This window comes from Cryptomeria japonica, chromosome 10, assembly GCF_030272615.1.
Source record: "Cryptomeria japonica chromosome 10, Sugi_1.0, whole genome shotgun sequence".
Lineage (NCBI taxonomy): Eukaryota > Viridiplantae > Streptophyta > Pinopsida > Cupressales > Cupressaceae > Cryptomeria > Cryptomeria japonica.
The window spans coordinates 635,644,366-635,669,581 of record NC_081414.1 but is presented as its reverse complement, the minus strand read 5'-3'; the positions used below and the strand labels follow the sequence as shown (position 1 = coordinate 635,669,581).

Here is a 25,216-nt window from a genome sequence, read left to right as displayed (position 1 = left end):
CTCTTCTCCTTTAGAGGTGGAGATCTTAGTGAAGCTTATTAGCATAGAGTCCTTCTGGTATGGGCCTCTATTTTTGTTCAAGGTTTTGGGAGCCTTTTCAAAACCCTTCTTTCCAGCTAAGCATCATGTGAATATTTGTTGGTTGTTAGTCTTTATTTTGGGGTTACCTTCTTTGTTTTCTCTGTGCATGGTCTCTTTCCTTCTAGCTCCTATTGAGGTGGCTCCCTTTCCTATAGAGGTGGAGAGGTATTGTGCTGGAAGGCAGGTTCTGATAAGATGTTGGGTGGTGATGTGTGTCCTCCTGCTGGTTATGGGAGCCATGTTAAAACACATTTGAAGGTTTGAGATGCCTTTCAAAATCCCCCTCTTGGCTGTTGCTTTATGTTTATTTTATTGATGTATGGTTCAGGTTGTGGGAGCCTTGTAAAACCCACATGCAGGCTGGATGCTAGTAGTTTCAAGGGCCCAACCTGGCCACTTGCTATTTTGGTTTTTGGTTAAGGATAGGTTTTGTTTTTGGCAACCTGAGGTCTATGTTGCAGGTTAAGGGAGCCTGGGAAAACCCTTCTCTGCTAGTTTTGGGGGTTAGTTCAAAACCCAAGATGATGGCTAAGGGAGCCTTTCAAAACCCTCTGAGTCCTGATCCTGAATGTATGGCTACCTGTTGTAGTCTAGTGTCTTTGTTGGTTATGGGTGCCTAGATCACCCATGTTGTCATTTGAAGGTTAAGGGGGCCTTAGTAAAACCATTGTGTATGTTTTAGAGGCTAGTCTTTTTAGTCTCAGTTGTGGTTAGGCTGTTGGTTTTTTTATGCTTATTCCTCTAGGAAGCATTGTTTTTTTGGGTTCCAAATCCTGGTAAAATCTGAGGGTTTTGAGTCCCTTCAAAACCTGTTGTATGGGGTTTCGGGTCCCCTCAAAACCTATTTATCCTTAATCAAAACATGCATTCATTGGCTAATATTGTTAATTATAGTTTGGTGTTCAAATGGCCTTGATGAACACTATGTGTGTATTAATATGAGTACCATTAATTATTCTACAACCAAGCCACCTCCCAAAAATCTCAAATCTCCAAATAAATAAAAATTAGCCAAAAACTATGCAACCTTTCCAGCTAATCAAAATAATCCAAAATATAATATTTCCTACCAACCCTCTTGAAAATCAAAATAATAATAATATAAAATGATATTATCTCAATTCCCAAATTTCATAGCCAATAATAAAAGAGGGTAAGTGAAGTAAATAATTAAAAAATAGGTAAAAGATAAAATAACAGTATAAATTATAAATAAACTCATTAACCAATAAATAAGATAGAAAGGGATAATAAATAAAATAAATAAATAAATAAGCCCAATAAATTTTGAACCAAAAAAATAATATAAATAAATAAATAAACAATTAAATAATATTATCTCACAAACACAACTCCCAAAAACATCAATCATAACAAGGGGTAAGTAAATAAATAATAACAAATAAATAACCAATAAAAAGATAAGCTAGCAATAACTAAATAAATAGTAAACAAATAATTAAATGTACGGATAAATATAAATGCTCCAGCCAATATAATTTAAACCAATTAACTATATAAACCAATTAATTAATTAGTAATTTAATTACTAACCACAACTTCTCAAAGAAACCCAACATAGGATAACATGAAATACCACATGACAATAAACAAAGCAGCTCTAGCCAAGACAACAAAATTGATGGGATTGAGTGAAACCTAGAGTGTAGAATAGGATCTCATGTCACCTTTGATCCACTTGCCATTGGGAATGAAGACATGCTCGGACCTGTGGAACTAGGTGGATTCGATGCTAGTACCATCAAACCTATAACCACCAATGTACACCCAACTACATACACATACACATACACATACACATACACATACGCATCCACATCCACATCCACATGCACATACACATACACATACACATACACATACACATACATGCACATATACACATATACATACACATAAACATACACACACACACACATGTGTGTGTGTATGTTTATGTGTATGTATATGTGTATATGTGCGTGTATGTGTATGTGTATGTGTATGTGTATGTGTATGTGTATGTGGATGTGGATGTGGATGTGGATGTGGATGTGGATGCGTATGTGTATGTGTATGTGTGTGTGTAAAATAATCAAACAAGTGAAAGAGAATCGCAACATCATATCATGCTCATGATGAGTGGTATGACATCGTCTCTGTCACAAATGTAGTAGTAAAACAATAATGACACAAATAGCATCATCTTCATCATCATTACCCAATATAAACATGAACTGAGGTTAGCACATAACAAGGTACCATCATATCATCATAAGGAAATATAAACCTCACATGCATAATGAGCGCATATAAATCACCAATCCTAAGTCCCTCATCATAATAGTCTTCAATATATCATCATACACATAACACCATAATGTATCATCTGTAAATACCAGATGCCTAGCACAAGATAAATCATCATAAGAAATAATCATGAACTACATGTCCTAAAATAGTTCAATAATCATGAAGCAAGCAACATAGTCCTAACTTCAATAATCAAACTAGAGCTTTGAATCCACTAGTAAGCATAATGAATCCATTATTATCAAAGAGAATATCAATATTAAGAATAAAACATGAGGCATTAGAACATGAAAAAACCTAAAAGTGTTTATTACATCCTCTCATAAAAAGGTGAATTGAGGAGGGGCACTACATGAATTCATAAGATAAACTCAAGTAAGCTCACTAGAAAGAGAAAACAATAAAAATAAAGAAACTATATATTATTTGAAAGACTAAATGTCAAGATCCATAATTAACATCAATATAATATTTGGAATAATTAATATATATAGACCAAGCCCAAGATGGTGTATAGGAATTAAAAGAAGAATCGAAGGTTCATGTTCTTAGGTATTGAGGAAGATAATTATATGCCACATGGAGATTTAAAAAATAAGATTATTCCCTAGAAAATCCAAAAGTGATAATCTTGGACTACTACATGTCACCAAGCTAGTGTTGAGGGAATTTATGGTCATACTTTCTCACATGTGGCACCCTTTACAATACCTTATTTTCTAGGTAATTTGTGACTTTTTTCCCACTTGGATGCCATATGTGCCAATAGGGATTTCTCATGATGAGTATTTTTTATTTCATATGTGTTTTCTATGGGTTCAAACCATTTATAGTTTATTATAGAGTAGACCCTTTAGGCCCCCTTTATTTTCTATTTTAAAGATCTATTGAAGTGAATGATCCAAAAACCTCTACTCTATGAAAATATTTTAATTTTTTTTTTGTATGAAACTAATGTATTAAAATCTAATATGAAGATAAAAAATTATTCCAAAAATAATGGAAATATTTGGAGAAGTAAAGGTTAGTGCATTCTTATTCATTTACATTTGATTACAAATGTTGTTCTCTATTTCTCCAAGCATGTCCTAATATATTATTTTATAGGAATCATAGTCTCATTAACATTACTATCGAATTAGGTCCATTGAACTTTGAGACTTGAGGGAGATATGGAGGATATTCTAGTAATGAATGATCTTATATTTTATGTTTCTTTCTAGAATAGTTTATCGTAACATGGTCTTTGAAGGAGGACCCTATTTTTAAATATAAGTGGGTTTATTCATCAAACCTTGTCAATTAGTTTTTGAGATTGTGGAAAATATTCCCTCACATATTCTAGCTTGGATCTACCAATTTTTAGTTGTCTATGGATTTTTGGAGATGTAATATTGTACAAGTCATTACTTTTGAAATGTAGGGAAATAGGAGTCTTAGCTTAGAAATGCAAATTAATAACTTAATCCATCACTATTTCCATTTATTTCTTCAAAGAGGATAATCAGTAAGATCCAACTTTAATCCCAATAGAGAGTTGGATGTTGTATGTGATTGTTTTCCTCTTTTTTTTTAATTTTTTGTCAATGTGATTAGATGTAAGAACTACGTGAAATTATAGGAAATTGAAATAATTAGAATAAATAGAAAGATATAGAATATAAAGGCAACTCAAAATCACAGATCTAGAAATGAGATATAAAGAGAAACTTATCACCAAAATCTAAGCCTAAAAAATGCTAGATTGTTGTGCTAGATTCCTTAGTCCTGACAAGTGTCCTACAACCTGAGACTTCATATTTTGGATCAGAATGCTCCTGAGATCATGTTCTGTTAAATTCATCCAATAAGTTTCAGATGGGTTTGCTTTTTCACTACATAACATTTAGCAGTTAGATCTGTAACTTGTGCATAAAAAAGGCAAAAAAAAAAGTTGTATTGTATAGGATTTTTCCTAAGTCAAACCCTGGGTAAGAATTAACCACCACTACAACAATGATGATTAGAAAAGAGAGCTTAAATGTGATAGGGCCAAGGCTGAATCTGAAGTAAAATGTTGAATTGAAATTATTATACCTCAAGATTGATAATGATGGCGATTCAATGCTTTTTGGATAAGGTCTTCAACTATTGATTTAGTTTTATGACATAATAAGGCATAAAAGGATAAATCATGAAAACACACTTGCTCAAAGGTTGTTGTAGCTCGTTGCTCCATAATACTTAGATTTAAAGATAGGTTCTCAATGATGTTTTCTCTAAGAAAGATCTCATTAATACTTGATGTGGTAAGACAAAAATTAGTTAGAGAGGATGTCTTTATATAGACATCACAAGGTATTTTTTATTTTATGTCAACTTTAAATGGTCATATTAAAAGATCAAGATTACATAACAAATGGTAGGAACTGATAGTTTGACAAATTTGATTTTTGGGCCATTTTCAAGGGACTATTGTACTAAGTTCCCTAGTCCACTGGGATTGTGGAGCTAAGTGTTCTAGTACACCCAAAATAGGAGAAAAGAAGGATTAATGTAGAGTGCACATACCCATTCCATAAGATCTGGTCACCAAACAAGCATGTACGATGATAGTTTGGTAGTGACAAGGCCAGAAATAGGCTTGAAATGATCTTTGAGAGGGTACGCTAATCAAGGGCCTAGAAAAGAGTGTTCAATTATAAATTATTACAATTGATTATAGTACATTTAGTTCCCACTTTAGCAAGAGTATAAGATTACACGCATACTCATGGTAAAGTAGAGAGAGAGAGAGAGAGTAACTAGGAGTAAGACTAAAAATAGATAAGATGACATTGAATTTGAGAGAACAAGCTCCCAAGCTTAGGATCTTAACTAACAATAAAATCAAAGGAAGGACACACAAAAAAAAAAACTAGAACAATATAAAATTAAAGGTAAAAAGAGGCAAACAATAAGACACACAAAACAAATGGTCCATGTCAACTAGTTGAAGAGACCTTCATAATCAAAATGTCTTGATTACTAATATCACTCTCTAAATGTTATTGCAATAACACACTAGTTGTCTTATAGAAAGAGCAAGAGCATACACCAATTGATGAGACAAGAAACCATGACCCAAAAAATAGCAATGTATGTTATGTTATAGGTTAATGGGAAAATTTTGAACCATGAATGCAACTAGAAAAAAGGTGTATTACATTGGGTGATTCATAATTGCATTATGGATTCAACTACCGAGCAAGTTGTGCTATGCTAGGTGATACATGAAAAAGAGAGAGAAATGGATTCTACTAGATAACAAGGTGTGTTATAGCTAAAAGTACAAAGTTGTGTCACACTTTTATAAAGGAAATGGCCAATGTTGATTCAACTTTTTAAATTGAATCAATAGAAAGTGAAATATATGTTTTGAATTTTGAAATGATGTAAACTAATAAAACGTATATTCTTTTGTTTATTTTACGTTTGTAATTTTTATAAAAATAAAAAAATTATTTGAATATAGTTATGTATAAAGTAAACACTATAATTTAGTTGTTCATAAAATGTTGAAATTGAAGTTACACAAGCCACCACACTTTATTTAATAAATTTTACCATTTTATAAAAAAAATTGTGTATATTTATAACTTGAAACTTTAGTGCATGGATATATTTTTTACTATTTTTTATAAATATATATTTTTCAATAAATTTAAAAATTTGCATGTACTAAAATATAACTCTTTCCATTTTCTGCCACCTTTTTTATTCGTTATTTATCCAAATTAAAAAAGAATTATATTATCTTGACATAGATTCTTTTCTCCAGTGCATCATATTTTTTTCAAAAATTTTAAATAAATTTTAGTAAATTTTGTTGTCAAGACAATCAATTTTATATTTAAGTGTTGATGATCTACTTTCAATAAAAATAAAATGTAAAATATAAAAAAAAATTAAAATATGAAAAGAGATATATTTTAGAATATTCACTTGTAGATCTAAAAAAGGGTATTTTTACATTTCAAAAAAATGTTATTTATAAGATTAGGAGTTGTTGAGACATTGAGTTTTTCAACATTCACAGTATGCGACTGAGTAGGGAAGAATGGAGATGAGCGGGAGCGGGAGCTTGGCTGGTGCTAGTGTTTCGTCATCTGAGGATGCAAGCGATGATGATGTAGATGAAGAGGATGAAGACAAGAGGGTGTTCCTCCTTCTGACAGACTTGGCGTTAGGGCTTTTTTGGCTTTGGTTGAAGCTTTGTTTCCATCTTCCCTACATGTTGGGGTATGTGGTCTACTCCCCTCCACTTATCTTAGTTGTCTTCTTTGCGTGACTTGTGGCTATCTTCACTCCTTCATTCCTAACTAATTCTTTTGTGTGGCATGTTTGGATCGTTTGGATCTGTGGTGCTCAACCTGTTCGGATTGCTCGGGCCAAGGATTTTGGGCTAGTTGATGTGAGGGTGGGGGTTGTCGTTGTGATTTTTGGAGGGCATTACTCTTTGTTGGCTTTTTCATATTTCCCCCTTTGGTGCAAAGGGCTTGCGAGGGTGGTGCTTTGTCCCTGTGCTGATGGGTTTGTGGCTCTACTTTTTCCTTGGTGTGGGGAGGTTATTTGGGATCCAGGTGGTGATTCTATTTTTCTGGAGCTTTGGGTGGCTTTGAAGGGTTTGGGGTTTTCTTATTTTGGTTTCTCTCTAGTCCCTCTTTCTTTCAGAGGGTTGAGTGAAAGCTTCTTAAGCCTGGACTAAGAGCTTCTTTCAATGATCTATTTGAGGGCTATTCTTGATACCCCTATTCCTTCTTTGCCATTGTAAAGGTTTTTTGGTGGTTTCTCTCTCCCCTCAGGTTGTGCTTTGGACACTTATCTTCAGCCCTTGATGAGGGATTTTTTATTGTAGGGGTTCTCTACTTGGGGGGTCTGCTTGACCTTGATTTCTAGATCTACAAGGAGTCCTCTTGAAGGTAGTGGGTTCATTATTTTTGCTATGTTTCTTGAGAGGTTCACTCCCATGGTGGTGGTGTTCTTATTTGTGGGTTTCATCTTTTTGATCCTCTCAGCCTTTCCTATTAAGGTAGTTCATTCTTCTATAGAGGGGAAGAGTTTTTGGCTGAGAGTGGGGGGTTGGATCCTATTAGGGGTGTTGGATACCCAGTTTCTTGAGGCTGAAATGTTGAATGATGCTTTCTCCTTGCTACCAGGATTCTTTCTCTTTTTTCATATAGAGGTGGAGACTATGGAGAAGCTTGTCTGCAGGAGACCTATTTGGATCAGGTCTTTTTCTAAGTGAAAGGTTTTGGGAGCCTTTTCAAAAATGAGTTGTCCAGAAAAACTTAGTGGTTCCATCTCTTGATTGTTGGACTTTGGTTTGTGGTTGGAAGCTTTATTCTCTCTGCTGGAGATCTCCTTTCTTTTAACCCCTATTGAGGTGGGTCCCTATCCTATAGAAGTGGAGAGGTGTGATTCTATTAGGGGTGTGCTTTTTAGATGCTCAGAGGTGGTTGGCTTATTTTTGGTGGTTTTGGGTGCCATTATAAAACCCAACTCGAAGGTTAGGGGAGCCTTTTAAAACCCCCATGCCTATACTCGATTCTTAATGTTAATTATGTTTATTGTGTGGTTTCTTGTCTGGCTAGTTCCTGATAGTTTTCAAGGGACTAGTATGGACTATGGTTGTTTTTGGTTAAGGTCTAAGCTTGCTTTGAGCAGCTTGGAAATTTCATCTTGGGTTAAGGGAACTTGGAAAATCTCTGCTGGTTGGTTGAGGGTGCCAGTCAAACCCTCGATCTCTTCTCTTATGGGCTATAGTTTGTTGTTGTAGCAGTGTTGGTGGTGTCAGTCAGATTTGTAATGATTATACTATGATTGTTTGGCTGGATTTTTCTGTTTGTGGATGCGCTGGTGTTTTGCTGGTGTTAGCTTGTTTTATAGAATTTTGGATGTTGTGTTTCATTGTTAGTATCTTTGAGTAGCAGTGTTTGTTGGGTTCCAGATTCTGGTTAAATCTGGAGGGTTTTAGGTCCCTTCAAAACCTGTTGTATGGGGTTTCGAGTTCCCCTAAAACTTGTTTTTTTCTTAATAAAAAACATTGAGTTCTTAAAAAACAAAAAAAAATTGGTATGATCCATATAATATAAGGGATTCAAAAAAGTCTAGAAAAGTGTGTTATGCTAGTTGAATCACACTAAGAAAAATCTCTATTTCCTAAATAGTCTAAAAGTGTGACTGCACAATTAGTGTTGCAACATGCACCAAACACAAATATTACAAAAAAAAACCTTTGTTTGCTACGTAATCCAAAAATGTGACTACAAAATGGGTGTTGGAGTAACACTAAGAACAAGCAATAGGCCTCCTTAAGATGTTACCATGTTGATATCATAAGGAAGATAGAAATCCACATCAAGGATAAACTAAAAGCGGAGAATGATAAAAAACTTGATTGATCTTATTCGATGTAGGAAGGCGTCTATACATATATGAGATTTCAAAGTGGTTAAGAATGGTTAATAGTTTGAACTCACAATGTTGATTCCCACTTTTTCGTACATCCTAATTTTTGCTAAAATCATACATTTTTTAGAAAATATAATGATTTAAGCTTTAAGAGGTCCCATTTGAAGTAATTAATTGAAGAGAGTTAGATCAAAGGCTCTTAGATCAAAATTTATTGGATAAAATCTGTCTACTTCTAAATCATACTTGCAATGGAGTCTCCATTGCATCTATCAAATGCTGATAAAAAAACAATTTTACATTAGCTTTTGGGGGGTCAAATGGATTCATTTAGAAGTTTTGTTTTTTTAAGTATTTATCCCTTATTATAATCTTTCCAAATAGTATAATTTTTAATATATTTAATTTCATTAATATATTTTTATTTTATTTCTTATGAATGTAGGGTTTTCACCAAACATGAACTTCTTTTTTCAATGCTTATGGAAAAATAGTAAATGTCACCCAAAAAATTTTAGAAAAATATTTATGCACTAGATATTGAAGTCCTCTTTCCAACAAGAAAAAAAATTTGATTTTTTGTTACATGTACAAGAAGTTATGTAATATCAAATGGACATATGTCAAAATTACAGTTAACTCAACTTCAAATCTTAATTAAATATGAAATATTGAAGATAATGTTACAAAACCAATTGTAAACACTAGATATGGATGTTACAAAATCAAATTCGAAAGAATCACATTCATATATATTATAGAAAAAAAATTATTCTATACAGAGTATCACTCTTTAAAAATGTTGTTTTTTGAAAAAAACTAGTTTATGAGGGAGATAGTGTAATGGAAGAAAACTGATTCAAAAAATGATCAAAAAAATATTTTTAGAATCTACATACAAAATGACACAAATCACTAGTTCACATCATCTACGATTTCCTTACGATTTAGAAGTAATAGGTTTCTGAATCTAAAGTTTTTTCTGAAAATGAATATTGCAGTGTCAAAGTTGGCAAAAAAGTGTAACCTCTAACTATCGATTTAGTATAACATACATTACACAGTTATGCCAACATTCTTTCCCCTATTACATTGATCCTAAAACTTGCTCCAGGGATGCCCCCCCTAAGGCTTACACAAAAAAACTTGTTAATGTACATTATATGTCTACATATTTTTGAAAGATATTCTCTTGGAGAAGCAAATCCCAAACCATGTGGGGCTCCATCAAGTTGTCTCTTGACCCTTGGAAAGGTGTATCTTCAAGCTATGTTCTTAAACTCTTAGTCCCAAACTCTCAAATCACAGTCTTGTATTATTCAACATTGATCCCTAAGAGATACGATAGATCTGTATCATTGTTTAATGATTGGGAAAGGGTATAATTCCTTATCATATACTCTAAAGCTCACTTGACAACAATCCATATTGAGCTCAACACCAAATCTCAAACTTATCTCCAAAATATAAACTTTGCAACACACGTATTCTTCAAATATGCCAAAATAAAAAAGAAAACTAAAACCAAGAAATACTAAAACCAAAAATGTTTCTCAAGCAACCCATCATCTCAAAGCGAGAAGCTAACTTGAGATGATGAAAATCCTCCATCCTCCAATGCCTCCAACCTCCAAAACATGAAGACTATTATATTTTATCCTTCAAAAGTAACATCAGAGAAAGTAATAGAACATCCACAAGTCCAATCAACAATATTTATAGGACAATTTTGATAAACAACTTCAATAACATAGATCCCTATGATAAAAATTCTAGTTTCTTAAAGTTCCTCAATATTCAAAACTTGCAATATAGCTTGAAAATGCTCCTTGTTCCTTTTATAGAATATAGATGTGTTGAGAAGAAGACTGTGTAATCCAAGTTTCATACTTGATATCTCTTCAACCCACATTCGAAGATCCTTTGAAAGTGCCACCTTGAATAATAAAGCATATTTGACTCTATATGAAGTTTCAAGGTCTTTCGAATGACATATTGATATATCCTCAATATTAATCTTGCCAATTGAAAAAAGACCAAAGATGTTAAAGAAAATGATACTTTCCATATCTCAACTATAGAGAATGTTGAGACATTGGCTCGAACAGTTTACCAATTCTTGATCTGTACCACCTCGCTTCTCTATAGATTCACTAACTCCAGAAGATAAGTCTTGAATATGTGGGGCCATAGAGGAAGTAGGAAAAGAAAAAAATGGAGTCCAGTCTTTATAGGAGAGCATATCATAGGGTTCAACCGCTTGAGACTATCTCTTTTGCAAATTATTGTCTTATTAATTTTTTTTTCTTTTCTATATCTTCAAATAGTATTCTCACACCTAACTGTGATTGTTCTATCTCTTATTGTTCTAGGCAACAAATCCATGTGATCTATTCTTCAAATGTCTAAAAGAAAACATTGTTTGTGATGGTAATGATAGAAGTGGTTCAATTTAATAATTGTCACAATGATTTCTATGCCTTATAGTCTCTCATGTCTTCAAGCATTCACTAAATGACTTTCTACTACTTCATGATTTCACAAATATGGCTAAGCTACCCAAATGCCATAAAACATATGACAAAAAACTGTCACCTTCAATCTCCTTGCATGGGTTGTGTAGGTTTAGATTTACTGTAGAACAATCTTTCACTATATATTTGGCATAATCCTCACATAGTACCATTCAGTAATGAAACTCAATACATTTATTTTTTGTATTTCTCTACATCGGTGCCTTCCTCTCTACCAGCGATTCAATAGAAACCGGTCATACAGATCATTACTCCTCCAATCACATAGCAGTCTATCCTCACAAATAGCGTGCCTTGTTTCTGGCTTCACTAATTAATACAGCGGATCGTGACTCAGTTCAGGTCCCAAACAGGTTACAAATATGATGACTTGATCACTACGGCAATATATTACAATAGAAAATCTACGACCATGCGGCTTCTACAAAATTAACAATCCATTTGCAGTGCATGAGAAACTCCCAATAGACCTATGCATTATCTTCATGCTAGAGTTTAACGCCTATCACCCTAAACACCATGCCATGACTATTGTACCATTCACCAAAATGAACAAACTTCTTCTCACGCTAGTCTGTGCACAAAGCAACCTTCAAACACTGACTTTATGTCATACTTCTACATTCTCATCCACTGCAAGGATATCACAAACACAGAGACTTTATGTTAGCACATGGTAAACTTTTTGTTATGCTCGTGATTTACGAAGAACAGGCATTGCATATGCATTGTGAATGTAAGTTAACTAAAGAGTTTTAAACTCAATCTACCTCATTATTTCAGTTTAAGTGATCTACATCTTCAGAAATTTCATGCATCTCATGCAGAATTTCTATTCCTATGATCTATATATCATTTGTAATCATACAGATTTGTAATGAAGATGATTGAATTGCATTAATTTAGTTTTGATTTTCTTCTTTAATTTGTTTGCAAGTTTTACTTCTTTCTTTTCTGCTAGATCTATTTTATTTTGCAAGGATAGCTACAAAATTCTACATGGTATCAGAGCTAGATAGCTAGAAAGAAGAAGCATCGGGCAACTTTCTGTGAAGATTGTCATCATCATGGAGGAAGATGTAAATTTATTTTTCTAGATACATGCACTCTTCCTAAATAAAATAGAAGATTAAAGTTGTAATTAATCAATAAGCTCTGCACTCTTCTTCTATTGGTAGCCAAAAGTGTTATTTTGCTTAAAATTTATGTCTACATGAGATTTCAATGTTGCAACTTTGTTTGCTCCTAGAGATTCTTTCTAGCAGGGTTCCCGAGTACATGAGATTCCAGAGTCGTATCCTAAAGTGCTTCCAAAGTTTCTTTCTAGTGGGACATTATTGAGCAATGGATAAACAATGACATCATCCTAATTGGAGGACATTTTGAAGTTCTTTAGCTTGGAGCACATTTCTGTAGATTCATATCTTCCTGTCTTCAAATGATCAGTTTTTGTATTCAGAGACCGTGTACCTGTCTGTTCATCCATGTGAGCAATGCAGAATATGTACAACTGATTTTCAAAGTACCCCAGAGGTACTCATGCAGTGGTTTCTATGATTCTATACAATCTCGTTGCAGTGTGGATTCATTTCTAGTTTTTTTTCATTGGCAATTGTAGCTTTCTTCTATAGTTAGAATAATGGTTGTTTATGGTAAAAATGGAATAACAATATTGAAAGACTAAAATAGATTCAACCACGAAACCCTAGCCTAACAACAACAAAGATCCACCATAACATATGAAGATTACCTAAGACAATGTAAATCAACAAAACCACAAAGATTATACCATCACATGTCCAATAGGGTTTGAATCTCCATTCTTCCTATCTCCATTGATTTTGCTTGATATATTTGCTCTCAGATTTTTTTTGTGCACAAGAGCTCAACAAAGAACGGAAATGTGGTTGCAAGTAGGCTTGATCGCATGTGAAAATTTGAAAGCATACTTGGGGTTGATTAGGTGATTAGATTGATTAGGGTTGATAATGAAGGGAGCATCTCCTTATATAGACGACACTATAAGAAATGGAGGGATAAGATTAAGAGGTGTAAAAGATAAATGGTCGGCTAGGATTAGAGGGTACGTAAAAGAAATAAGAAAATAATGAGAGGGTAGGTAGTGTAGGAATTAAGAAATGAATGACATGTGTCATGGGTAGAAAAGGCTAATGAATTAATTAAATAAATAAAGATTTATTTAATTAATAGAAGAAGTGTGATCAATTAAATAAATAAGATATTTATTTAATTTAGAAAAAAGGACTATTTAAATAAATAAATGTATTTATTTAAATGAGAAATAAGGCTAGAAGAGGATAAATGAATTAATTAAATAAATAAAGATTTATTTAAGTAATAGAAGAATTAGGTTTAAAATAATTGAATAAATAAAAATTATTTATTTAATTAGACAGGACAATTTTAGGAGTCTACAATGGTTAGGAGTTTTTCTCAATTGGGTTTTCCCCTTTCTTCTTTGTAATTGGGTTTATGATCAGGCTTTGTTGCCTAGACCCATATCTCTCCTTAGTTAGACTAAAGGGGGAGTGTTAGCACACAGTAAGCTTTATGTTCTGCTCGTGATTTACGGAGAACAGGTGTTGCATATGCATTGTGAATGTAAGCTAACTAAAGATTTTTAAACTCAATCTAACTCATTATTTTAGTTTAACTGATCTACATCTTCATTAACTTCATGCATCTCATGCATAATTTATGCTCCTGTGATCTATATATCATTTATAATCATACAGATTTGTAATGAAGATGATTGAATTGCATTAATTTAGTTTTGATTTTCTTCTTTAATTTGTTTGCAAGTTTTGCTTCTTTCTTTTTTGCTAGATCTATTTTATTTTGCAGGGATAGCTGCAAAATTCTACACTTTAGTGGCTCTGATACCAAATGAAAATGTAGAATGATAAAAATTTTGATTGATCTTATTCCATGTAGCTAGGTGTGTATACATATATGAGATTGCAAATTGGTTAACGTTTTCAGTAACCGCTAACTATCAATGTAATAGAATAAACATTGCACAGTTACACCAACATAAACACCTTCCATACTAAGGAGATATCTTTACAAACATACATGCATTCTAAGCTAGGAAGAATATCAAGGAAGGGATAGTTGTAAGGAGATATCTTACAACAAGTGTAAAGGATCCTTATGAAAGATACATAACTATCAAGGGGAGGGGAATAGACATATACATCCAAATAGTAAGGAGATCTCTAATAAAGATGATATATTCAACCAAACAAATGGTAAAAAAGATCATATATGTATATGTATATGTATATGTATATGTATATGTATATATATATATATATATATATATATATATATATATATATATATATATATCTGTGTGTGTGTATACACACACATATATATAAATATAAATATATATGTATATACATATACATACATATATGTATATATATGTATGTATATGTACATATATATATATATATATATATATATATATATATATATATATATATATGTATGTATGTATATATATATGTATGTATATGTACATATATATATGTATACACACACACACACACACACACACACACATATATACACATATATATACACACATATACATACATATACATACACATACACATACACATACACATATATATGTACATATACATCATGTACATGTATATCTTTACATAGATATGTATCCTTGATTAGAACATACCCCTTTCTTGAATATATATATGTATATATGTATATGTCTTTGCTATTACACGATATACATATATACATATATATATTCAAGAAAGGGGTATGTTCTAATCAAGGATACACACCCCCAATCTAGGGGAAAATCCTCATGAAAAACAAACAGGTCTATGCATTAAGGATATTCAATTATAAAAGATATAAATCAACAAAGGGAAAGTGGATCCTTAAGAAGAATGAAGGTTTGAAAACTACTCTTGCCCCTAGTATAGAGATGAAAAATTAAGATATAATGTTGCTATCCAAGTATGATTACACATGAAATCATACCACCATGAATGACAATGAACCCCTAGAAAGGTAAACTACTATTGTCACATAGTAAGGAGTAATATAATAGGCCCAAGTTCTCATATCATGGATTGAGCTAAAGTAGTGGCACCCTTCTCCGCTTGATTTACTCCTTTTGATGTAGTGTAGTTTGAAGGAATGTGGTCACTCAGACCAACAAAATGTTGTTAGGATGAGGATAAATTCGATAAAAAATGAGACAATATGTAGTATTTGATTAAGATAAATGGATTTTATAGGGAACTAAAACCCAAATCTAGCACAAAATAAAACATAGAAAATAGAGTCTAACTAGTCAGTAACTAGCTACAAAAATAGGGGAACACCCCATAACAGAAAACCACAAAAATTAGACCTGAAATAGGACGCAACAACAAAAGACTAAGAAAGAGATTTCATAAGCTCAAGATTTTTCTGGATAGCTTTTTCATTTATCTATTGAATTTCTTCCTTAATAAACCTCAAGCTACTGGTCACCTGATGTTTGCTCCTGGTCCTGGTACACGGTCTCATGGACGCCTACACCTCCTGGTTCATCCTAGTCAAGTTGCTATCTGTGGATGTTTCAGCTCTAGCCATTTGCTCCTTCTGCAAGGCAATTTCCTCATTGACTCTTTTAAGGCCCTCAATGTTGTTGTGCATGGCTTCCTTACTAATCTCCACCAAACCCTTTAGTTTGCTCTTCAATTTTTGAATCTCTTTTTCCATCCTATCAATTTTCACCTCATGCTTAGTCTTCATAATCTCGACGTCTTTCACAATTTGCTGGGAAAGCTTCAAGAGTTCCTCGGTCTTATCTAGTGTAGGAATCTTAGTGAATGTGGCTATGAGATTTTTAATCCCCTGTTTCAGAATATTGATTTCCCCAAAGAACCATCGGAAACACTTTTCTTGATACATCAATGATTTCCCCATAAGAAAATCAACATCCTTTTCATTATCTTTGTTCTCGTTGGGTTCCACATTGATAGGAATGTCAAGATTTATTTTATTATCCTCCTTGCCATGAATCACCACCTTACCAAACTTTTTTTTTTTTAGATTTTGTGGTCCCACAATGTGGGTCTGCAAAATAGGGGTTTTCTTCTTAGAAACCCATCTTAGAGGGCTTTTTCTGCTTCTACTAGTACCAAGGGTGTTATTTTTCAAGCGACCCTCATCCTCTGAGGGTTTATATTCTTAATCATCCAACACCTGAACATCATTCCAATCCATAGCTTTCCCACCCTGTGTGTCATCAAACTCTATATCTGACACATCATTCACCTCCTGGTTGGCTAAAGACTTAGGGTTTTTCAGAGAGGGGGAAGGTTTGACCTCATGGGCCTTCGCATACTCCGTGATTAAGAGTATTAAACCCTCATGAAGAATCAGGTTATCCTCATTCTTAGCATTCTTTCTAATAGATAACTCCAGGGACGATAACAAGTAAAATGGAATAAAACTTATCTTGTCATGTCTAAAATGATTCAAAATAGTGAAATGGTAACATAAAATACTAGCAAAGCGCCCGTCGAGGGTAGTGTACCTCATGATGAACTCTGCCATGTCCGTCCAGAGATTCTAAAGGTCCAACTGGTTGTAGCCATCGTCTAGGTTCTTCTTACCTTGCTCCTTTCACTCTATTTATCGTAGTAAATAGAGAGGGCTTTTTTCGAATTCTTCTTTTCCCTAAAATGTTTTTTGCTCTCCATGTTGAGCTCAATAATCTCGGCAATGAATAGTTCATTGATTTTGAACTCTCCCCCATACACACGCAACACCCTATTATCCCAGCTAGACACAAATAAGTCTATGAGATGGTGATCCTGTCCATGAAGTTTTCAAACATAGGGCTCCATACCCCCATCCTTAATCTCCCTCTAGACCTCCTCATTTATCTCCCAGAGCTCGCATGAGGATGGCTTCAATCTGTTTTTGTCTCCACCCATTATGGTACTATTTCTGTAATTTTTTCAGCTAACACCAAAACTAGACTTCAAGCTAACGCTAAACAAGCAAAGCCATAGGAACAATATGGAAACTCGCCTTTGATCTTCTCTATGAAAAGCATAACACATGTGATCTGTCATCATTAATTGTCAAGTGATGAAAGATTTTTGGTGTCCTTCCTTGCCAACTCACATAACTGGAATGGAAAGGAATCCCCTTCCTGCCACCACTTTTCATCATTTATAGTCACCCCTAGATTAGCCACGTGGTCAACTAGCCTATTACCCTCCCTCATAACATGTGTTATTTTAATATTCTCAATTTTTTTTATCATTTCAAAGCACTCCTGCATTAAATGGTTAATCATCCAGCTAGGAGGAGATTTTTTATTCAAACAATTTATTATATTTAGCGAGTCACTTTCCAACCATACCTTCTTAAATACTCCATGACTTTCCATTCTAAGCCCAATATAAGTTGCATTAGCCTCAGCAAAATGGTTTGTCTGGGTGCCCAGTGGGAGTGTCACTGCTGAGACAAGCCTACCATTGTGATCACACACAACTCCCCCACATCCTTTCGGCCCAGGATTATCTTTGGCCGCCCCATCAACATTAATCTTGATCCACCCCCTTAGAGGAGTTATCCAAATAATGTTAGATCTAGTGTATTTCATTTTAACAGTGGGTCTAGAGATATCCTAGTCAATGTGCCATCTGTTGATGATGTCCCAATCCAATTTAGGAGGCTTGATAGCCGAATCATGTTGTTGGGATGGACAACACGCAATTAAATTTTCCTTGATAGAGGATTGAATACGACGAGAAGCCACAACAACCGAAGAATCTTTGTCTCTGAAAATGAGATTATTTCTTTCCTTCCAAATACCCCAGGCCACATGAGGAAGCATAAGACTCCAGAGAAACTTGAGAGCCGGATTATCCGAAGGGCATGACCATTGCAACCAGCAATCTAGCAGATTAACAGGGAAACACCAACTAATACCCCATATATCAAAAAAATGGGCCCAAATCTCTTGACTATAAGAACAAGAGACAATATGTAGTTAGGAAGAATATAGATGATCAAAATTAGAGAAAAGGACTCAATTTATAGATTTTGTTGGGAAGAATCAATGGATAAGATTCAATTATTAATGGTTATCTAGGACTAATTAAGAGTGATGGCATTGATTGACGGATTATCCTTGTGACAAGTGTGACAAGGAGAATGGATGTGTAAGAGCTAGGTGTCCTCACATGTGTGAATACACATGGGTAAGCTCTTGAAATAAGTGTGTATATTACATATGTAAGAGGCAAGGTAGCTTAGAAAAGTGAGTATAAGAGATAGGGTGTCTATGAGGTGACCTATGCGTGCTCACACATGTGTGAGCAAGATGAGGGTAGGGAAACTTGTCACATGATGGAAATTTTAGATCTTGATCCATTTATATGGGTTCGATGGCTAAAATTTAATGGATAAGGATTCAAGTTGAGGTGGAATTAAATATTATAGAAAATGGTAATAGAGGTTAATTAGCCCAAAGTAATTAATTAAATAGATATTAATTGGTTAATCTAGTTGGAGTGTTATTGGGGATAAGTTTTAGAGTTAGCTAATTTAATATAAATTTATTTAATTAAGGGTGAAGGGTAAAGGCATTAGATTAATTAAATAAATAATAAATATTTATTTAATTGGCTAGAATGGGATATAGCAAAGTGTGCTCAAGTATGGATAAATTTAGGTATCTAAAACTAAGTGTAAATGGTTGATGTGTGTGAAGCATATTGTTATGATGTTTGATAGTTGTATTCACTAAATATCTATGCAATGTGTTATAGAGCTCAAGGCTCTCACTAGTTTTTTTGAATTTTTACAAAGATAATTTTTCTATAGAATTCAAAGCAGGAGGATGGTTTCAATATCAATTCCTAGAGAAAGGAAATGGAATGATGAGATTGTCCATACAAATAATGTAGTGACAGAAGAATTTAGTAGTAATAGGATTGAAAAATTAAGGTGGCAAAGGATATCATAGGCTATATTGAATAGGAACTTACAAATTATAACATTCACATTTGGCCACTATGAATTTGTAGTATAATAAAATAAATAGATGGGGAATTGATTGTTGGTATTCTCAAGGCAATGAAATCTCTCATATTGGACTCAAGAAAATCTATATAAAGGAAGAATTTATTTGACATTAAGCAATTGTTGAGATGTATGTCTTTGTTTTCCACTATGCGTATCATTATTATTTCATGAATGAATTGAAAACATTGCATACTAGGAAAAGATGTTTTATGATAACAATTTAGATTATTTACACTAGGGTGAATGTATAGGCCAAAAGAAATGAAGGTGTCAAGGAAATTATTGATGTTTTAAAAAGCAAGGTTTTCGAGGATTTGTGCTTGTTATATTCGAAATATTAGGAATCCTCTCTAGATGATTCATATTTCACGCTTTAAAAGAAGAAATGTAATATTTTTTTTAATTGATGTGGGCCTATCTAATTTCACTTCTAATATGGTTCTTAAGTATCTATTATAGCATGGTTATAGGTTTGAGATTGAAAATTGGTCGCCAAGTGTTTTGAATAATCATTATTAATTAAGCTATGGTTCCTTTTATTACTAATATCAAGCTAAGATATTCTATTATTAGTGTGGATTTGTTAAACAATATATTACAATAATATTATCCTTAATACCTTTTGTGGTCCATGGACACGTAACTCAATTTTATTAAGAAAACATAATTAAATAAAAACTTAAAATGCAATTCGATTAGACTAAAATATTTTTTATTAATTAAAAAAATTAAATTAATTCAAATTCATATCTTATTAACTTAACTACGGGCTTTTGCTTCTCATTTATGAGCATTGCAAAAACCTCGCCCTGCTGGAAAATAAGAGGATTTTGGCCTCTCCGGGTAAGAGAAAGATGGAAGAAGGAGACTCCAACAAGGAGAAGGCATCCTCTAGCAAAAAAAGGAAAAGTGCCTCTGAGTTGGAAACAGAGGAAATTGAAAAGGAAAGCAGCAGTATGGAGACGGACGACTCCAATGGTGAAGACAACTAGATAGATGAAGAGCTAGGTAATGAGGAAGAAAGTGGTGGTAATGAGCCTGGTCATGAAAGCCCTATCCTCAGTGACTGCCTTGGTAAGGACAACAGCCATCAAATGGAAGAAGTGGATTTCAAGGATAATGAGGAGACAGATGTGAACTCCGAGAGGGGAACGAACAAAGATTCTGAGAAGGACCAGACTAAGGACAGGGTTAGTGAGGATAAGGAAAGTGCAGGTAAAGGGCTAATCTTGGATAGCCTCAAGAAACTTTTTGAGGCGAGAATGGACTTCGACAGATGGACCTACCAGCACCTGAAGAACCTGGATAAAAAGGGGAAAAACATGGATGAGAAGAGGGAGGATGAAAACAAAAAGCAGCTAAACTGGAAGCAGAATATGGAGGATAAGGTCAAAACGCTAGAAGATGGGAAGGAAGCGATGAAAAATCTTATGGGCGTTATCCCGATTTTCCTTTCTGCTGTCATTAAAAACCTGGAGGATTTCGCTAAGGTCTGTGACACTTCAAAACCGGTTGTGGATCTTGACTTGGATGAAGAGACCATCCAGACTGGTAGCGGTGATGCTACTCCGGTGGGCGGCACTGCGAAGAGGACCAGGGCCAGTGTCAAGAAAGTTGTGGCTGCTCCTGCAAAGAATCTCCCTAATCTTAGGGATAACATCAAAGAGCTGCACGAAATTAGCAACACTCTGGCAAAAGCTATGGAAAAAATCAACTAGTTTCTTCTGGACTCTGGATGGTCTGCTGGCTTTGTGGGGCTTTTTCCAGTTTTCTTTGGTTTTCTGTTGGTTTTTCGTTGGCATGTCCTCTTTTGTTTCTTGTCGTTTTGCTGTTTAAGTTCTGCTTGTAAAGGGTTTTGGGGCACCTTCAAAACTTGTTTTTACCTTAATCAAAAACATCCATAACTTTAACTACTTAATATTTAAATAATACATTATAAGCAATAATTAATTAATTACAAATTATCATTATTACAATGACATAACAACTTACTTATAATTATCCTAATTAATAACAAGACATGAACATCACTAGCATTATAGGAATGTTTAAGGTCAATATTACCCAATTTATGGAGTCTATCTTTTGGTTCAACACGAGAAATTTTTAATAATACTAATTTCTTTTAATTAGCAATTTTTGGTTTTTTTATTTCTAAATGATGAAAAATATGGATTTTGTTGGTTCTCCAAATGAATTCTTCTATGGGTAAAAACAAAAACTTAGATAAGCTTAGATAGACAAGACATTTTAACTTCTTTCTATTAACAAGTTTAGAAAACTTTACACAATAATCTTTTTACTTAAATGTTAATTAAACCGAAAAAAAAAATTGTGATAGAACTGAATTGTCTGCAAACCTGTCCTCCTTGAATAAATGAATTGGCTCCATTGAAACATGAGTGTACTTGGAGTTATTGTGTGAAGTAAAACGCGCTGGTGCTGCATTTGACACTGGATCGACTGCCATTTCTAGAAGATTCTTCTGCAACTGAGTTCTCCACACGTTCTTTATCTCATATTATCTGTTCTTCCAGGCAAGCGTGAGGGAATGGCAGACCACCTGCAACACAATAGACTTTATCAGTAGTAGCTTATAACAGGGCTTAGGGATATTATGGTGGAAGTAAGAAAGGACAATGAACAAACCTGTTGCCGAAAATTTCCTGAAGTTTAATGATTGCTCGCTTCTCCTCTCAACTAAAATTCCCCCGTTTGATGTCTGGTCTAAGGTAATTATTCCACCGCAGACGACAGCTTTTCCCGCATCTAAGAAGCCCTGTAATCAATTATAAAAAACGATCAACAATCTTAGAAAGTTGTGCAAAAGAAAAGAATTCATGAGGAGTGGAAAGCAGATGATAGAATATTTTTGAACCTGCTTTCTTAGGGAGCGCAAGCCAATTACTATGGCCATTTCTGTGGATAAAATCAATAAGTAATTGATCTTCGTCAGGAGAAAAATGAGCACATCTTTGGGAGGTCGGCCCATTGATTTGTGCTGGATTCCAACGGCGCCCCCACTCTCTCCTTTTAATGACAAAAATGAGCACAAAGTCAAACGTGATCTTTGTCGTTTTGTGAAGAGGTCAAACTTAGCCTGCAATAATTGGTCATATGATAGATAGCGCCGCCATGACAATGCGGCTCGCGTGCAAAGAGGAGCGAAATTTGATTTTTATTGTAAAAAAAGGGATATAAACAAGCTATTAAGTCTTGTTGTGCTAGGTTTTTAGGTATTGATGGGACCTGCTAAGCTCTCGTACGTGGACTCAGCTTGCTCATCAAATCGAAATAGAACTTCCCATTCTTATGCCCAGTCAATTTATTAGATGTCATAAATTATGATATTTTACAAATACATTCTATATAGGGGAAGGTTATAGCTAATTTTGTGCATTCATAAATTTTAAATGATATATAGGATTTTGATTATTTTTTAATTGTTTTTGTATGTGATTTAACTGTTTAAAGCTATTGTTCTAGTTTTTGGGTAGTAAGAATAATGACAAACACTACAGAATCCATTATGCACATAAGAGTCAAAAAGTGGTCATTTCAAAGTGTCGCTTGATACCTAGTTAAAGATGCCCCAATAACCTTGCACTACAACTACCTCAAAAATTTGCACAAATAATCTAATACAAATTCCTATATAACGACAAATACATTTTCTTCTAATAATTGTTGTTATCGATACTTACGCACAAATGTCCTAGTGATCATGCGCTATAGGTACGAATAACATTGCACAACTCTTCCAATTAAAATCTACAAAAGAGTACAAGTAGGTGGCTATTGGTACATGTGAAATTTCTTAATGAGTTTTCATTTTTTTCATTTCTTTAAAGTTAGAAATTAGGAAGTTGGGTGAACGGTCATTGAAACATGGACAATTTCTTAATATTTGTTGAATGTTTAGAAGAATTTTATTAGTTAAGTATATTTGAATTGAAGCCGTATTTGAACGAATGATTTTCAAGAAAATCTCGTGGTAAACATTATTTAATAAACCATTCATATTTATAAGAAATGATTTTATATTAGATAAAAACATATTTAAAAATTGCTTTTAAATAAATTTCTTTTGTTTATTTCAAACAGGTGTTGAACTTGACGTTTTTGAATTAATCATTTAACAATCAACATCCACCGGCAATTTCGAATAGTGCCCGCAATTTTCGTGGTAAAGCTTTGCATGGAGGTCACGCGTCAAAAATTTGCTGGTCCGAAAATGACTGATTAGAATTTTCGACCAGTGATAGCGACTGGTCGGTGAACCGTTGGCCGTAGACATGTCCATTCTGAAGACTTTTGACACCCTGACAATATCCATACACATATTGTCAAATCTTTAATTAACTATACACATTATCAACTTTACTTTTGAGTTTTTAGGGACTTTTAATACTTCTATGAAATGGCACTCGATATTAGCTTTTTGATTCATTTCCATATATTTGTATTTTTATGCTTAGTCCATGTTAGCGAGTGTTATAACCTCAAAATATGAAAGTAAAATAAATATTCAATTTTAAATGATTTAAGAAAGTATTGTTTATTACAATTATGACATTCTATAATATTTTAAATTCTAAATTCTAAATTCTTAGTTTTTTTGAAAAAGTGTCATATAAACAAAAATACAATAAAAGTTTTGTAAATGTTTCATTTTATAAAGTGAGTTCTCATGTCAAATTCCTTAATTTATTCTATCATTTATGACTACCAAAACTGATTACAAATTGCAATAGAACATCTCATATTCCTAAAAGTTAACCTCTTAGTGTAGTAAAGTCACTTCACGTACTTAATCTAATGGAAAAATTGGGACAAAAATGAAGCAAATACATACAAACCAATCATTCAATCCAAAGAACATACAACTTTTGTTGGAGCATAGTGGAAAGAAGAAACAAAAGCAGTGCAATACTCAAGCAATGACTAAACCTTGTGTAGACATCTCATTTTGTCCACTTAATTGAATGAATTTTATATTTGTTTAATTATCATTCATCCAACTATTAATTAATTTCACATTTAATTAATCATTTCTCCTTTTCCGGAAATTAATTAAAGTAATATTTAATTATTTCACCCTACCTATGTTCTTCTATTAATTAAATAAATTATTCAATTTGATTTAATTCACTTAACCATATTCTGACAATTAATTCAATAAATGAAGCATATTTGTTTAATCAACCCCCCTCTCACATTTAAAAGAATTAACATTTATTTAAATCCCATCTCTAACATTTAAATAAATAAATATTTATTTAAATTTCTAAATTCCTCACCCACTTGCACTTTCTAGAAAAAAAAGTTGCAAGTTAATTCCTCCTTCTAATCACATCTAAACCCCTATTATTAGCCTAATAACCCTCTAAGTGTTTGCACATTCCTAAACCAAGGGATTAGTGAAGAGTCACTTCTCAAGATATCTAAGGCTCTGACAAAGCATTCAAGGCCTTCTCCCTTCCACAAGAAAACCCACATGGATTTTTGACTAATCTTACCCACCTTGAACCCTTGCACATTCCTCCAGCCCTTTCTTAAAGGCTTATCCCTTAACCTAACCATCCATGGTAACCCTCAAGTCCCCTCAAGCCTTAAAGGCTTTGACCAATTTACCCCTTTAACCCTTGCACATTCCTTTAATCCTTGGGTAAAAGATTTATCAATTAACATAACCATACTTAATCATCCATGGTAACCTTCATATATCTTCAAGCATTTAATGCTTTGTCCCCCTCTTCTCT

General features: G+C 33.5%; 1 protein-coding gene across 1 annotated transcript in view; it reads right to left on the bottom strand.

Moving 5' to 3' along the window:
• The window catches only part of LOC131073406 (transcription factor MYB8), a 67,148-nt gene extending 44,701 nt beyond the window's left edge, over positions 1 to 22,447 (bottom strand). The window contains exons 1-3 of the mRNA XM_058009853.1: positions 22,333 to 22,447; positions 22,104 to 22,233; positions 21,815 to 22,017 (exon numbers count right to left, since the gene is read on the bottom strand). Coding sequence (XP_057865836.1) covers positions 21,815 to 21,902 — 88 coding nt within the window. The 5' untranslated portion in view covers positions 21,903 to 22,017; positions 22,104 to 22,233; positions 22,333 to 22,447. The remainder of the gene's footprint in view (positions 1 to 21,814; positions 22,018 to 22,103; positions 22,234 to 22,332) is intronic.
• Positions 22,448 to 25,216: the final 2,769 nt, after the last annotated feature.